The following is a 14,613-nucleotide window of genomic DNA, read 5'->3' on the forward strand; positions in this document are numbered from 1 at the left end:
CACTGTGAACATAATTCTCGGTATCTAATGATTTCTGCCAATAATAAAGGCTCTTATAACAGTCACTATGCTGCACAAGCTTTTTTATTAAGAGCAGCATAAAAATGAAATAGTAGATAGTGATGCTCTTCCCATGGGATCATTAAAAGAAAGCTGGCTAAGAAAGTATTTACATTTTGCCGTTTTGACACATGTATTGATTCAAATTATATTTAAATTATATGTTGTTACTCTTTAAAATATTTTCTATATTTCAAGGAGATTGGAAAGGTAAGGGAAATTTTAACCACTTAACCCTCGGACTATATTGCTGGTCAAAGACCAGAGCACTTTTTGCGATTCGGCACTGCGTCGCTTTAACTGACAATTGCGCGGTCATGCGACGTGGCTACCAAACAAATTTGGCGTCCTTTTTTCCCCACAAATAGAGCTTTCTTTTGGTGGTATTTGATCACCTCTGCGGTTTTTAGTTTTTGCGCTATGAACAAAAATAGAGTGTCAATTTTGAAAAAAAAATATTATTTTTTGCTATAATAAATATATAAAGGTTTAAGGCCGATACGTATTCTTCTACATATTAGCATTCATTGATTGGTTTGCGCAAAAGTTATAGCGTTTACAAAATAGGGGGTATTTTTATTGCATTTCTATTAGTATTTTTTTTTTACTAGTAATGGCACGCACCCCTAGTGGCCTGCGCGAGAGCCGACGTATAGCTACGGGCTCTCGCGCAGGGGAGCCGACCTGCCGCCGTAAAACGACGGCGGCTGGTCGGCAACCAGTTAATACTGAAACACATACAGGAAATATTTGTAAATGAACAATTGTAGGAGTTTAAAGTAAACGGATCTCAATTCTTCACAGTGGTAAAATATATGTAAACCCTACCAATGGACTTATTATATTTACTATCCTTTGGTCTGTTAAATATGCCATCGAAACATTATTGGAAACATAGAAAAGCGACAGCAGAAAAAGACAGAAAAGTCCATTGAGTCTGCCAATTTAAAACATTTTTTTTTATAGAAGTTCCAAAAATATTTTATCATGTGAGAAATTCAGAGCTTTGCTGAGTTCTCAAGGAGTCTAACACTCCTAGTTGTTATTTGGGGCTACAGAATGGTTAGTGTTTATGTTGTAGATAATGGCATAGTAGTTTAGCAAAAAAGACAGTTGGGCAGGGCTGACACCACAAAGTCCCCAAACAAATACTGTGGTCAGCTTACAACAGGAGCGCAGAATTGCGTTTCTGATAAACAAATATGTGTTTTTCTGTACTTGCAGGGTCTTTTAAAACAGTAAAACATGGGGGGATGCGCATGTATTGTACACTGTTATACAAGCTGTACACTCACTACTTTACATTGTAGCAAAGTGTAATTTCTTCAGTGTTGTCACATGATAAGATATAATAAAATATTTACAGAATACGTTTTTTTTCCACATTGCAATAAATCCTGAAGCCCCTCATCTTGTGTATTTGACAAATCTAACTGACAAATACACACAATCCAAAATCCTACCAACCAGTGCCTCACTGTATTCACTAAAATAGTTACAGTGTAAAATCAGCATTCTTATTTTGGGGATTCCATTCATTAAAAACACAGTCAAGTTTAAAAGAATGGACCTGGACAGATAAGTGTAGAATTGAGAATAAAGCTTAAAATAGTTGTGAAAATTAACATCACAAACATGTAAAATGTGTTATTTGTTTGATATATATAAGTAATAGATGTTGTTGCTGCTTTGTACAATGCTTTTTAATAATAAGAGCTTGTCCACTAAAATGATATTATAAAAAAACAAACCAGACTTATGGATTGGTGTAGAACTCGTAGGAGAACTATTGGTTAAGTATCTTTATGATGCAGTAGTATTAATTTTTGGGAATATTGTAATCTCTATAGGTTTGCGGCAGCAACATCTTTTGTCAGAGTTTTAACCCTTCGTTCCTTGTTCTGCAGATCTACAACAAGTTACGGGCTGGTGAAAAGCTGACTGTGAAACATGTCACCAGTGTCCTGGAACAAAAGTACCGCTATGTGGAGCTGAGCAGTATCCTAGGCCTGGACTCTGCTTATGACCAGGATAGAAAGGTAAGGGAACCCTTCATGGCGTGTCTGCATCTATGGCAGATGTTTTATGTGTTTTAAAGCCCAACTGAAGTCTCTGAGAAAAATATAACATTTAGGCATGCAGTGAAATATCAAGTGCTATACTTTAATTGTTTTTTGTTGTTGTTGAATAAGTACAATTACTAAGAAAGCATCCTTTCACTCAACTGCAGCACTGCTCGGCGTGTACAAGTGGTGGTCTGACGCACCCCTCCAAGCTCACACTGATCCTGATCTAAGACAAAATGGGGATGATTTACTAAAGCTGGAGAGTGCAAAATGTGGTGCAGCTCTGCATAGAAATCAGCTTCCAGGGTTTTATTTTTTTTTGTAAAAGCTCAATTGAACAAGTTGAAGTTAGAAGCTGATTGGCTACCATGCAGAGCTGCACCAGATTTTGTTCTCTACAGTTTAAAGGGGTTGTAAAGGTAAATGTTTTTTCACCTTAATGCATCCTATGCATTAAGGTGAAAAAACATCCGACAGCAAAGCCGCCCCCCGAGCCCCCGTTTTACTTACCTCACCCCTCGAATGTCCCGCCCTCGTCCCCGTCATCCTCTTCGGTTTCCAGCCTGGCCGTTGATTGGCTAGGTTGGACGGATTGATAGCAGCGCAGCCATTGGCTGGCACTGCTGTCAATCACATCCAATGACGCAGCGGGGCCAAGTGATACAGTCGGCGGCTATGCCCGCCGATTTTTCACGGGAGCGCACCCGCAAGAGCTTTCCACCATGCTCGCTCGCTCGCATGAAGGTCGAAAGCTCTTGCGGGGAAGGAGCCGAGACAGCCGCCGAGGGACCCCGGAAGATGAGGATCGGGGCCACTGTGTGCAAAACAAGTCGCACAGTGGAGGTAAGTATAACATGTTTGTTGTTTAAAAAAAAAAAAATTTCACTTTAGTGTTCCTCTAAGTAAATCAACCACACTGGATCTATTAATTCATGCCCGTTTATGCCAGATCTTGACCCTGTCATCTGTATGTTGCTCAGACCAGACGAGGTAACGTTTTTCAATCATTATTTGGCCATTTGTGATGATCCTGTGCCCCCTGTGGCTACATTTTCCTGTTTTTAGCTGACAGGAGCAGATCCTGCCTGGTTCCTGTGTTCTATTAGTCTTCTTGCATTTAGTAATGCTCTTCATTACACTACTGTTGTAATGAGAGGCTATTTGGAAATTTGCGACCATGCTGTCAGATTCTGTTTGGCTTCTCTTATTGGCGGGGTGTTCATGCCCAAGGAACTGCCTCTTACTAAATACTTTTTGTTTTTCACTCAATTCTCTGTAAATTCTAGAGACAGTAATATGTTGAAATCCTAGGAAGTCAGCAGTTTGTGAGATGCTGCATCCACCACATGTATACAATCATCCCCCCACCACATGTATACAATCATCCCCCAGTCTAATTTACTTGGATCACTCATCTTTCCAGTCTACGTTTTGAAAAACTGTGACAGTATCCATATGCTTTATCTACAGAGTTTTGCTGTGTGTCTCCATCTTTGTAATCTACGTTATGATGGTTCAGAGTGTTTTGGCTATCTTTGAAATGTGCTGTTGTCTTTCAGGAGGGGAGGGAATACTTCCTACAGACAGGTTTGTCTCCGCTGCCTGTGGTTCTTTTCAATGGTGTACCATTCTCTAAAGACCAGTTGGATCCTGATGAACTGGAGACTGCAACAATGCAAAAAGTTCTCGAAACAACAACCTTCTTCCAGAAAGCTGTCTATTTGGTGAGATATTATAGCTACCTGCTCATCTCTATTGCCTAATGTATATGTAGTTAAAATGGACCTAAATAGAAAATGAAAAAATTACAATATAATGCATATATTACATATAATGACGTATATAACCCAGCAGTTGATCCTGCCAGTAGATCCTTACTTTTCCACCTCCTTTAACATAGTGACAATGCTTTTTTCTGCAGTTAAATTGCAAAGCAGTGTTGTAACCCTCTGGGCAGGGTAGCCCCTGAAAGGACTTTAAATGGGCTTTAAGTAAGTGACCAACACATTTAAAACTGAGCTCTAGCTAACCCATTTAAAGCGGACCTTCACAATCTTCTAATTTTTTATTTATCTTATTTTTTTTCTGTCCTACCCGCCCCCTGCTTCCATTCTAGCCTAAGCAAGAATGACATTCCATTCTCCTCCTGTAGCCTTCTGGGGCACTGACCTCAAAAAACCCAGGAGGCATAAATTTCTACCATTCATGTAAATAAATGCAACCCCAGGTCTCGCACATGCACAGACAAAGATCTGGGGTCATGTCTGCTTACATATTGTTCTATGGTGGAAAGTAATGTCTCCTGGGATACGTGAGGTCATCATCCCAGGAGGCATTACTTTTAATAGAACTTTTCATAAAACATGTCATATAAACAGACAGATCTCTGCCTGCACATGTGCCAGACCTGGCACCACATCATTAGGGGACCTGCTGCAAGTACTGGGAAGAGACAGTCGGCTCCCCATGATGTAAAAAAGAAAGATGGCAGCAAGAGACAGTCCCTATAGTAGGCTAGCGATGTGAGAAAAGAGGTCAGAGTTTGTATTCACTGGACTTTTAAGTATGAAACCATACAAAAAAAATATATATAAAACCCGAAAATTTTATATTTTGCAGGTTACCAAACCTTAAAGCTGTAGCTGCGTTAGATTTCTTATTTTAGGCCTTTTCCCTTGATTTTCTGGTGATCTGACAAGTAACATAATTTCTGTATTAGAGTGCCCTGGCTGTGGATGAAGGAGCAACAAAGACACCTTTAGTCAGCAGCATTGTCAGAGAGGGGAGTGTAAAACATTTTGTTTTTTTTATGTCATTAAAAACGACCGTGTGTGGGCTCCATAGCATTTGTCACAAAGTAAAAAATGGCCATTAAAAATTTCGAACATGCTCTAATTTTTCGTGAAAAAAACGTGCATGCTCAGAAGCAAGTTATGAGACGGGTGTGCTCGTTCTGGTAAAACTAGCCTTCGTAATGAAGTAAGCACATTCATCACGCTGTAACAGACTGAAAAGTGTGAATCGTCTTTTACTAACGCGAAATCGGCAAAAGCAGCCCCAAGGGTGGCGCCATTCGAATCGAACTTCCCCTTTATAGTGCCGTCGTACGTGTTGTATGTCACCGCACTTTGCTAGAGCATTTTTTTTTCTTCACGATCGTGTGTTGTAGGCAAGGCCGTTTTAACGATCCGATTGAAAAAAACGTTGTTTTTTCTAGACCATTAACCCGTTCCCTACCGAGTCATAGTAAAATGACATCGGCGGGAACCCTCCGTTCCTCAGACTGGACGTCATATGATGTCCTAGCCTTCTCGGGCGCTAGGGTGCCACGCGAGCGCCCCCGCCACATTGCTTGGGACCCGGTGTGCGTGCCTGGTGGCCGCGATTGCCCGCAATCACGGCAGGACCATGGATCTGTGTGTGTAAACACACAGATCCATGTCCTGTCAGCGGTGAGGAGACAATGTGTGTTCCCAGTACAGAGGAACACACATCGATCTCCTCCCATTGTGAGTCCCCCTGCCCCTACAGTTAGAACACACTTTAGGGAACATATTTAACCCCTTCAACGCCCCCTAGTGTTAACCCCTTCCCTGCCAGTCACATTTACACAGTAATCAGTGCAGTTTTATAGCAGTAAATGTGAATGGTCCCAAAAACGTATCAAAAGTGTCCGATGTATCTGCCGCAATGTCACGGTCACAATAAAAAAGAAAGAAAGCAGATCGCCGCCATTACTAGTAAAAAATAAAAAAAAAATATGCCATAATTCTATTCCCTATTTTTGTAGATGCTAGAACTTTTGCGCAAACCGATCGAATCCGCTTATTGCAATTTTTATTTTTTTGCCAAAAATATGTAGAAGAATACGTATCCGCCTAAACTAAGGAAAAATTATTATTATTTTTTTTAATTATGATATTTATTAAATCAAAAAGTAAAAGATGTGTTTTTTTTCAAAATTGTCGCTCTTCTTTTGTTTATAGCGCAAAAAATAAAAAACGCAGAGGTGATCAAATACCACAAAAAGAAAGCTCTCTTTGTGGGGAAAAAAGGGCGACAATTTTGTTTGGGAGCCACGTCGCACGACCGCGCAATTGTCATTCAAAGTGCGACAGTGCTGAAAACTAAAAATTGGTCTGGGCAGGAAGGGGGTGAAAATGCCCTGTTTGGAAGTGGCATAATAGTTATCCTGGGGACAGATTCTCCCACCTGAGCTGTGGATGTCTGCAGCTCCTCCGGAGTTACCATGGGCCTCTTGGCTGCTTCTCTGATTAATGCAAGACGACCATGGGGTAGATACACGAACCATAGATACGTCGCGTAAATTCAAAGCTACGCCGGCGTATCTATTTTCTGTATTCAGAAAGCTAGATACGCCGACATTAGCCTAAGATACGACTGGCATAAGTCTCTTACGCCATCGTATCTTAGGGTGCATTCTCACGCTGGCCGCTAGGTGGCGCTTCCGTAGTTGTCAGCGTAGAGTATGCAAATTACATACTTATGCCGATTCACAAACGTACGTGCGCCCGGCGGTAGTTTTTTATTTAGTTTGCGTAACTCGTTTTCGTCGTAACGTTGCTCCTGCTATTAGGAGGCGCAGCCAATGTTAAGTATGGACGTCGTTCCCGCGTCGCGATTTGAAAATATTACGTTGTTTGCGTAAGTCGTCCGTGAATGGCGCTGGACGCCATTTACGTTCACGTCTAAACCAATGACGTCCTTGCGACGTCATTTACCGCAATGCACGTCGGGAAATTTTAGGGACGGCGCATGCGCAGTACGTTCGGCGCGGGAACGCGCCTAATTTAAATGATCCACGCCCCCCTACTGGATCATTTGAATTACGCGCGCTTATGCCGTCCCCTTTTACGCTACGCCACCGCAACTTACGGAGCAAGTGCTTTCTGAATACAAGTTGCGGAGGCGTAGCGTAAATACACTACGCTGCGCCGCCGTAACTTTAGGCGGAGATACCTGAATCTACCCCACGTCTTGGTAGGTTTGCAGTTGTGCCATACTCTTTCCATTTTCGGATGATGGATTGAACAGTGCTCTGTGAGATGTTCAAAGCTTGGGATATTTTTTTATGACCTAACCCTGCTTTAAACTTCTCCACAACTTTATCCCTGACCTGTCTGGTGTGTTCCTTGGCCTTCATGATGCTGTTTGTTTACTAAGGTTCGCAAAACAGCTGTATTTATACTGAAATTTAATTACAAACAGGTGGATTCTATTTAGTAATTTGGGAACTTCTGAAGGCGATTGGTTCCACTAGATTTTAGTTGGGCGTATCAGAGTAAAGGGGGCTGAATACAAATGCACGTCACACTTTTCAGATATTTATTTGTAAAACATTTTGAAAACCATTTATCATTTTCCTTCTACTTCACAATTATGTGGCACTTTGCATTGGTCTATCGCATAAAATCTCAATAAAATACATTTTTTTTGGTTGTAACATGACAAAATGTGCAAAACTTCAAGGGGTATGAATACTTTTTCAAGGCATTGTAAAGTAAAAAATACAGAATTCTATCTCTACAGGTGTTAACCACATAAAATTACCAAAATACACAATTTGCCCCTGCAGTGGGCCTTTTTAATTATTGCCCTCTAGCATTTGAGAAGCATGCAGTGGATGTCAAGATAATTGCTTAAAATTTAATAAGGATATTAATGCTGACCTTAAAGCAAGTGCAATAGCACTAACATTAGTCAGAAATCATGGTTCTGTCTGTGGGTAACTGCTCATTATCCTTGCCCTTTTTACCATCTCATTAATGGGGAAATATAGTGTATTTTCAGAAAGTGGATATTTTGAGCTTTTATAATATGTGCCTTTTGATAAAACTTTCAAAACCTACATGTTTGCTCTTCTGTTTTTTTTTGTATTGTATTATATATAGAGAGACTTGTAAATTACCTATAAGACTAGAGGGAGACCAGCATGTTTGCCTCCCTGATTAAAGTACATATCATTCAGACAATGTGGTAGACCAGCCATTATTTATGACTTTAAAATACCTGTGGATTTTACTAGTGACTGTATTTAAAGTAGTTGTAAAGGCTTTATTTTTTCCAAAATTGCAAACCTGTTATAATTACTTGCTCTGTGCAATGGCATTGCACAGAGTGGCCCTGAACCTCTTCTTCTGGGGTCCCATATTGGAGCTATAGGGTCCACCTCTTCTACATGCGCAACCATAACAAGATGCTTGCTATGGGGGGGGGGGGGGGGGGGGGACGACATATGGGCTAGCTCTCGAGCTGGGCTGTGTATATTCAAAGACACAAGCAGGTTGGCTCCTGCTCCCCCCTTGCAGGATTTGACTGACAGCAGCAGAAGCTAATGGCTCCCACTGCTGCCTCTGTGTTCTGTGATGAGAGAGAGAGAGAGAGAGACCAGGGGGGTGATGGGGCAACACTACTACTATGCCATTTTTTACCCTAATGCAGGGAGTGCATTAAGGTAAAAAATGTCTCACCTTTGTATGCTATGACTTGTTTATTTTCAATAAAAACCTTAAGTCATAAAAAAAAAAAAGTCCCACCTTTAAATCCACTTTAACAAATGCATTAATAGCATCCACTAGTATAGCTATCTTTTTGCCATCTTTGACTTGGCATGACAACATATACCAACACATATCGGATATATTTTGGCTGACAGATGTTTTGATGCAAGTTCCATTATTGATAAACAAAAAATGTAGCGCTAACAAACTCAAAAATATATAGTACCAAGTAAGGTAACAACTCTCATTGTGTAAGAGCATATATGTAAACCATTGGAATGGATGAAAGTGGCTAAAACAGTGCTCAATGCAATACAAAAAATATAAAAAGTATTAAAGTCTATATTTTGAAGATGAGTGAACATCAAATGGAGTGATTGGTGCAGGAAAACAGGTGAGCTGCAATCCAGTGATTGAGATGCAACAGGTGTACAAGTTGTCTGTAGAACCCCGTGAAGATCACAATCACATCAAGGTATGAAATGGGTAAAACACGCTTACCAGATGGTGTTGGACTCTACTACCATACAGCAAAGAGTCAGCCAGACATTATGGTCTTTGGAAGCCGGGACCACTAAAACCGGACTTAGATCATGTGCAGGACTGGAACTCCAATGGAATGGACAACAGGAACCAGCAGTGCTTGATTGATGTATTGCGTCAATGCCACAGGCTCTGAATACGATCTTTGGACCATCGATCAGGAGATACAGGCAGAGGACGTGGCTAGAGCTCCAAAGAAGCCATGGGATGGATGATATAAAAATGGAAAAAGGAACTCCAATGGTGCAGGTCAATTAAAACCAAAAGGTTTATTTGTAAAAGTCATAAATATGACAAAGATAAAAGTGATCACGTTCAAGGGTAGCAATGTGGGGTGCTCAATGGCAATTTTGTATTACATTGAGCACTGTTTTAGCCACTTTCATCCATGCCAATGGTTTACATATATGCTCTTACACAATGAGAGTTGTTACCTTACTTGGTACTATATATTTTTGAGTTTGTTAGCGCTACATTTTTTGTTTATCATCTTGCTGGCTTTGTTTGTTTGTATGTAGCAGCTTGGCACCTATTTCCATATTAGCGCAGTTTTTTCTTTATTTTAAGTTCCATTATTGCTTGTTATTTTTTACAGGGGGAAATGCCTCACGATCAGGATGTTGTGGATTATCTTATGAATCAGCCTAATGTCGTTCCTCGAATTAATCTGAGGATACTAGAGGTGGAGCGGCAGTACCTGGACCTGACTGCTATAAGTAAATCGCCTTTGTATTGTTTGCTTGTTGTATTGTTTTCCAGGATTGCTGTTCTAGTATGATATTTACCCCAGAATACAAACAGATCCTAGATCTAAGAGAGGATTTATTATTGTACTTGGATATACAGTATAGCAAACCAAACCTGAGAAGCTATTGCGCTGGCAAAAGATTCTAAGCTCACTAAATAAAATAGATACAATTTAGTACATGAAATAATGGTGGGATTTATAAAAACTGTACAGTGGTTGGACCAAATTCTGGAAACCAGTATGGTAAAAGAATGAAATATTTACCTAATATGGTATTGGACCGCCTTTTGCATTCAAAACATAGAAAAGTGACAGCAAAAAAAAGACTGGGTAGTCCATTGAGTCTACCCGTTTTTATTTTTATTGATCTATGTTTGTCCCAAGCATGTTTGAAGCCATTTAATGTTGCCTGTCTCACTGTCTCCTTTGTGCATGAGGCTTTAAAGTGGTTGTAAACCCTTTACAAACACTTTTACCTACAGGTAAGCCCAGATTAAGGCTTACCTTGTAGGTGCTTGAAATATCTCCTGAACCTCCACGGTTCAGGAGATATTTAGAAAAAGGACAAACTTTAGCAAGGGCGATCGTGCCGTTCCTAAAGGAGGCCATGCCGTGACTGGTGGCACATGACGTTATCGCGGCTCTGGCCAATCACAGCACCGGAGCTGCAATACCCGGAAGTGACCCCCGGGAGAGATGTCGGCCGCCTGATCGGTGTACGGGGATGGCTGCAGGGGCTTTGATCTGAGGTGAGTATTACATAATGAGCTAGTATGCTACGGCAACTCGTCGAGTTCTGGGCTTGCTGACCTGCCATCTCAAAGATTGGACATGCGCTTCACTGGTTTGAGGTTGCGGGCCACATCAGAGAGCTCCATGGGCCACAGGTTGAGCACCCCTACTGTAGGGAAAAATAACCAATATTGTCACAGCATGTACACTGATTTCATCTCTTGACCACGCATGGGGTGCACAGCAGTTACAGAACTACTTTCCAGTTGAAAAAAAAAAAAAAAAAGATTTAGTCTGTTAAAAAAAAAAAAAAAAAAAGCTACATGGATTTTCCCTTATGCCTGAGAACGTGATGCATCGTTCTAAGACACAATCACATGAGAAGCTTTGCTGGCAGTTATAGGATATTGTACTTCTGGCCCACAAGTTTAGATTGGCTATGTTGATTGGTGTTCACTTCACACCTAACTGTTTTTCTTTTTTTACTTCCCTGGTAGATAATTTCTTTGTGGATGATTATGCTAGATTCAGTGTGCTGGACTCCAGCGATAAGAGTGCGGCCATATCAAATAGTATGAACTACCTCACTAAGAAAGGTAAGCAAAATCGGTAATCGTCTCTTGGGTACAGTGTGACGGAGTGTGTTAATTAAAAGATTGTTCACATATTTTGTTGTTATAACACTTACATATAAGGGAAAGTATATTGGCTATGCCCTTTGACTTGTTTAAGGAAATACCCGCTATAGGAGGATCATCTAATTACTAAGTGACCAAGAAGTATGTACAAATAAGGCGCACTCTGAGATGCACGTGTTTGTTCTTGGTTAAAGACTCTCCCATGTTTGGAAGGAATGATTAGGTAGCCATGGATCATGTACCTTCAAAAAGTATTTAGAAATAGATGCTCTTGTATTTCTAGCAGCTTTCCGGTTAAGTTAGCTGTTATGTCTGGTAAAAAGTGTTTGGATACTGGTGTCACTGAACCAGTTTTGAACTGTCATCAGCAATTCTCTGTCCACTTCATGCTTGCAAAGATGTGGCATAGTATCTGTAGTTCCCCCACAGTTATGAGAAAACTTGGGTTATTTCCAATGGGATAAAATGTATAATTCCAAATTCTCTACATATCAGAGGAAAGAAATCATAAGCAATGTTGTTTGTAATAGTGATTATCTTTCTACCCTTTTAAATGTCAGATTTGCTGGAAGGATCATAGTGGTTTAGATACATGTGCAGGTCATAAAAAGCTGCGCTCTATTTATAGTGCTCTGTGCTATTGGTTTTAGCAGCGATTCCACTTAAAGAATCCAATACTGCTAGCCTTCGCATGTCATTTATTAACCGTCACAAAATAAACAATCTGCACTGTGATTTTGCACTTCTCATCTTTGAAGATGTGAAGTGATCTGTTCCTCCTCACATTTATAAAAGCCCACTTTGTTCTCTCCACATCAAAGCCAGCTTGTGTCCGCAATCAGACGCAATGCTTTATATCAGTGGGATCATCTCCTCTTGTAACATTTGTGCACAGTTGTTTCTTTCTTCAATCAAACTTTATTTAAATAAAACAAAATACATTCTGAGTTTACATCGGCTGCCCGCTGATCTCTTGATCCATGTGCAGGAATCTTGATACAGCCCCTTCTTGTTCATTGACTATGACACGGATCATGTCACAGTGGTATTCTCTTCTAATGGTATACTCTCTGTGATGAAAAACTCGCCTATGAACTTCACACGCTTTACACTGCGTTCTGCTTGTATACAAATAGAGCTTTCTTTAGCGTACACCACGGGACACAGAATCTTTAGTCATTACATAGTGGGTTTTATAGTTCACCAAAGGTGATTGGACACTGGCACAACCAATGAAGACAGGCTCCCCTCTATATAACCCCTCCCATAAGGGAAGTACCTCAGTTTTTCGCAAGTGTCTAAGGTGAAGGGCACGAGAAGGATGTGCTAAGAAGGAGCTCTGTTGAAGGATCCCTCCAGGGTTAAGGAGCTATGCCACCAGGTCCATTCAAAGTGCTTATTAATTACGCCAAATGGATGGTACCCAAGCCTCGCAGAAAACTGAGGCGGTGCCTGTAATGTCTCTCTTTGGAAGACTGGACTCTGGGATCCAGCACTTTCGCAAATTTAAAACACACAAAAGTATTCTGGCAGACTCTTTTACAAGGCCCAGGGAAGAGGTCTCCTTTAAGTAGGAACCCATACCCCTGAAGTTTGGCACAACACTACCCGCCGTGAGGGGTGGAGATTAGTACTGTTTGGTCTTGGCAGTCCTGCGGCGTGGATAAGGCAAGTGGGGAAAAAGTCTAATAGGTAGATTCAGGTAGAGTTAGGCTGACTTATCATTAGATAAGTCGACCTAACTCAGAATCTACGCCGACTTATGTTTAAGCGTATGTTCAAACAGAGATACGCTTAAACATATTTAAGATAAGACTGCTTGCGCCGTCCTATCTTAGATTGCAATATTTTGGATGGCTGCTAGGTGGCGCTTCCATTGCGGTTGGCGTAGAATATGTAAATGAGTTGATACGCCGATTCACGAACATACGCCTGGCCGCCGCAGTCGATTTACGCCGTTTCCGTAAGGCCTTAGTAGGCCTAAAGTTATTCCATCTATTAGGTGGAATAACAATGTTAAAGTATGGCCGCCGTTCCCGCCGCGAGATTCAAATTTTTTACGTTGTTTGCGTAAGTCGTCCGCGAATCGGGATTTACGTTGTTTACGTCCACGTCAAAATCAATAGGCCAGTGCGGCGTACGTAACCGCAATGCACACTGGGAAATGTAGTCGCCCGGCGCATGCGCAGTGAAAAAAAAAAACGTCAAAAACGTGAGGTCAAGCCTCATTACCATCAAACACGCCCCCCTCCAAGTCATTTGAATTCGGCGCCCTTATGCCCGCCCGCTTTAGGCTACGCCGCCGTATATTAGCAGGCAAGTACATTAAGATTCATGTACTTGCCTAGCTAACTTACGGCGGCGTAGCCTAAACAGGCTAAGCTACGCCGCCGTAACTTTGCACTATTCTACGTGAATCTACCTATAAGTTTTAGACACTTAAGAACTTTCCCCTTTTTTTGAGTAGGACTGTCTTGCCTGGAAACCGCCACTAGAGGGAGTAAAGAGTTAGAGTTCCACTCACCATGTCAGGAACAAAAGCTCAGTGTGAATTTAGCACTTCCTCCGCTGCAAGGCTCTGCAAATCAGAAATGTGGGTCTCTTCCCAGGACAATGCGTCTGTCTTCAGAGGTGTGGTGGATGTCTTGCATGATGCAGGTCATGTTGCCTCTCTCCCTCACGCCGCCATTCCCCATAGGCACGCGAACGCTTTTCACTTCATGAGTTTGCCAGGAGCAGAAGGGGGCGTGGTCGCGCGAGCGGGCACGTCGGCGAGTGCGCCACTCTTCTGCGCATGCATGAGGCGGAAAGCTTTGAAATTGGTCTCAGACGCCTGTCAGACTCCACAGGAAGAGACACAACAGCTTGGGGGCACATGAGTTCTCTAAGTGGTTGGATTACAGGCACTTTTAAAGGCACCTACTCTGCATCAGACTGTGTGAAAGTTGCTTACTTTATGTAGATTGCTAAACGAGCACAGTAGTGTATGCACTGTCTTTTGTACCTCTGCTTTGGCTTAAGAATATGTCTTCCCAGAGAGAGAATTCAGGTACTAAAAAAGACAAAAAAGAGACGCCGCCTAATACAGGGGGCTTTACCGTTCTAGCTGAGTATTATTCTCTCCTGGGGAATCGGAAGCACCCATACAGGATGAGCCATAGCCTTGGTCAGGAATAGCAGCCTCTACTGTTGTGCCAGCTCCTGCATATGTCACTGAAGACACTTTGGCAGCAACTCTAGACAATTTGGAAGGGAGGATCGCTACATTAATCGCTAAATCCATAAAAAGGATAAAAAGCGAAGCA

At 41.5% G+C, this 14,613-nt stretch overlaps 1 protein-coding gene across 2 annotated transcripts in view; it reads left to right on the top strand.

The window, feature by feature from the left end:
• Window positions 1–14,613, top strand: part of UGGT1 (UDP-glucose glycoprotein glucosyltransferase 1) — a 148,004-nt gene that overhangs the window by 56,155 nt on the left and 77,236 nt on the right. For both annotated transcript variants that reach the window (XM_040348685.1, XM_040348686.1), the window contains exons 17-20: window positions 1,968–2,099; window positions 3,686–3,850; window positions 9,786–9,906; window positions 11,168–11,266. In XM_040348685.1, coding sequence (XP_040204619.1) covers window positions 1,968–2,099; window positions 3,686–3,850; window positions 9,786–9,906; window positions 11,168–11,266 — 517 coding nt within the window. The remainder of the gene's footprint in view (window positions 1–1,967; window positions 2,100–3,685; window positions 3,851–9,785; window positions 9,907–11,167; window positions 11,267–14,613) is intronic.

This window comes from Rana temporaria, chromosome 4 (assembly GCF_905171775.1).
Source record: "Rana temporaria chromosome 4, aRanTem1.1, whole genome shotgun sequence".
Taxonomy (NCBI): domain Eukaryota; kingdom Metazoa; phylum Chordata; class Amphibia; order Anura; family Ranidae; genus Rana; species Rana temporaria.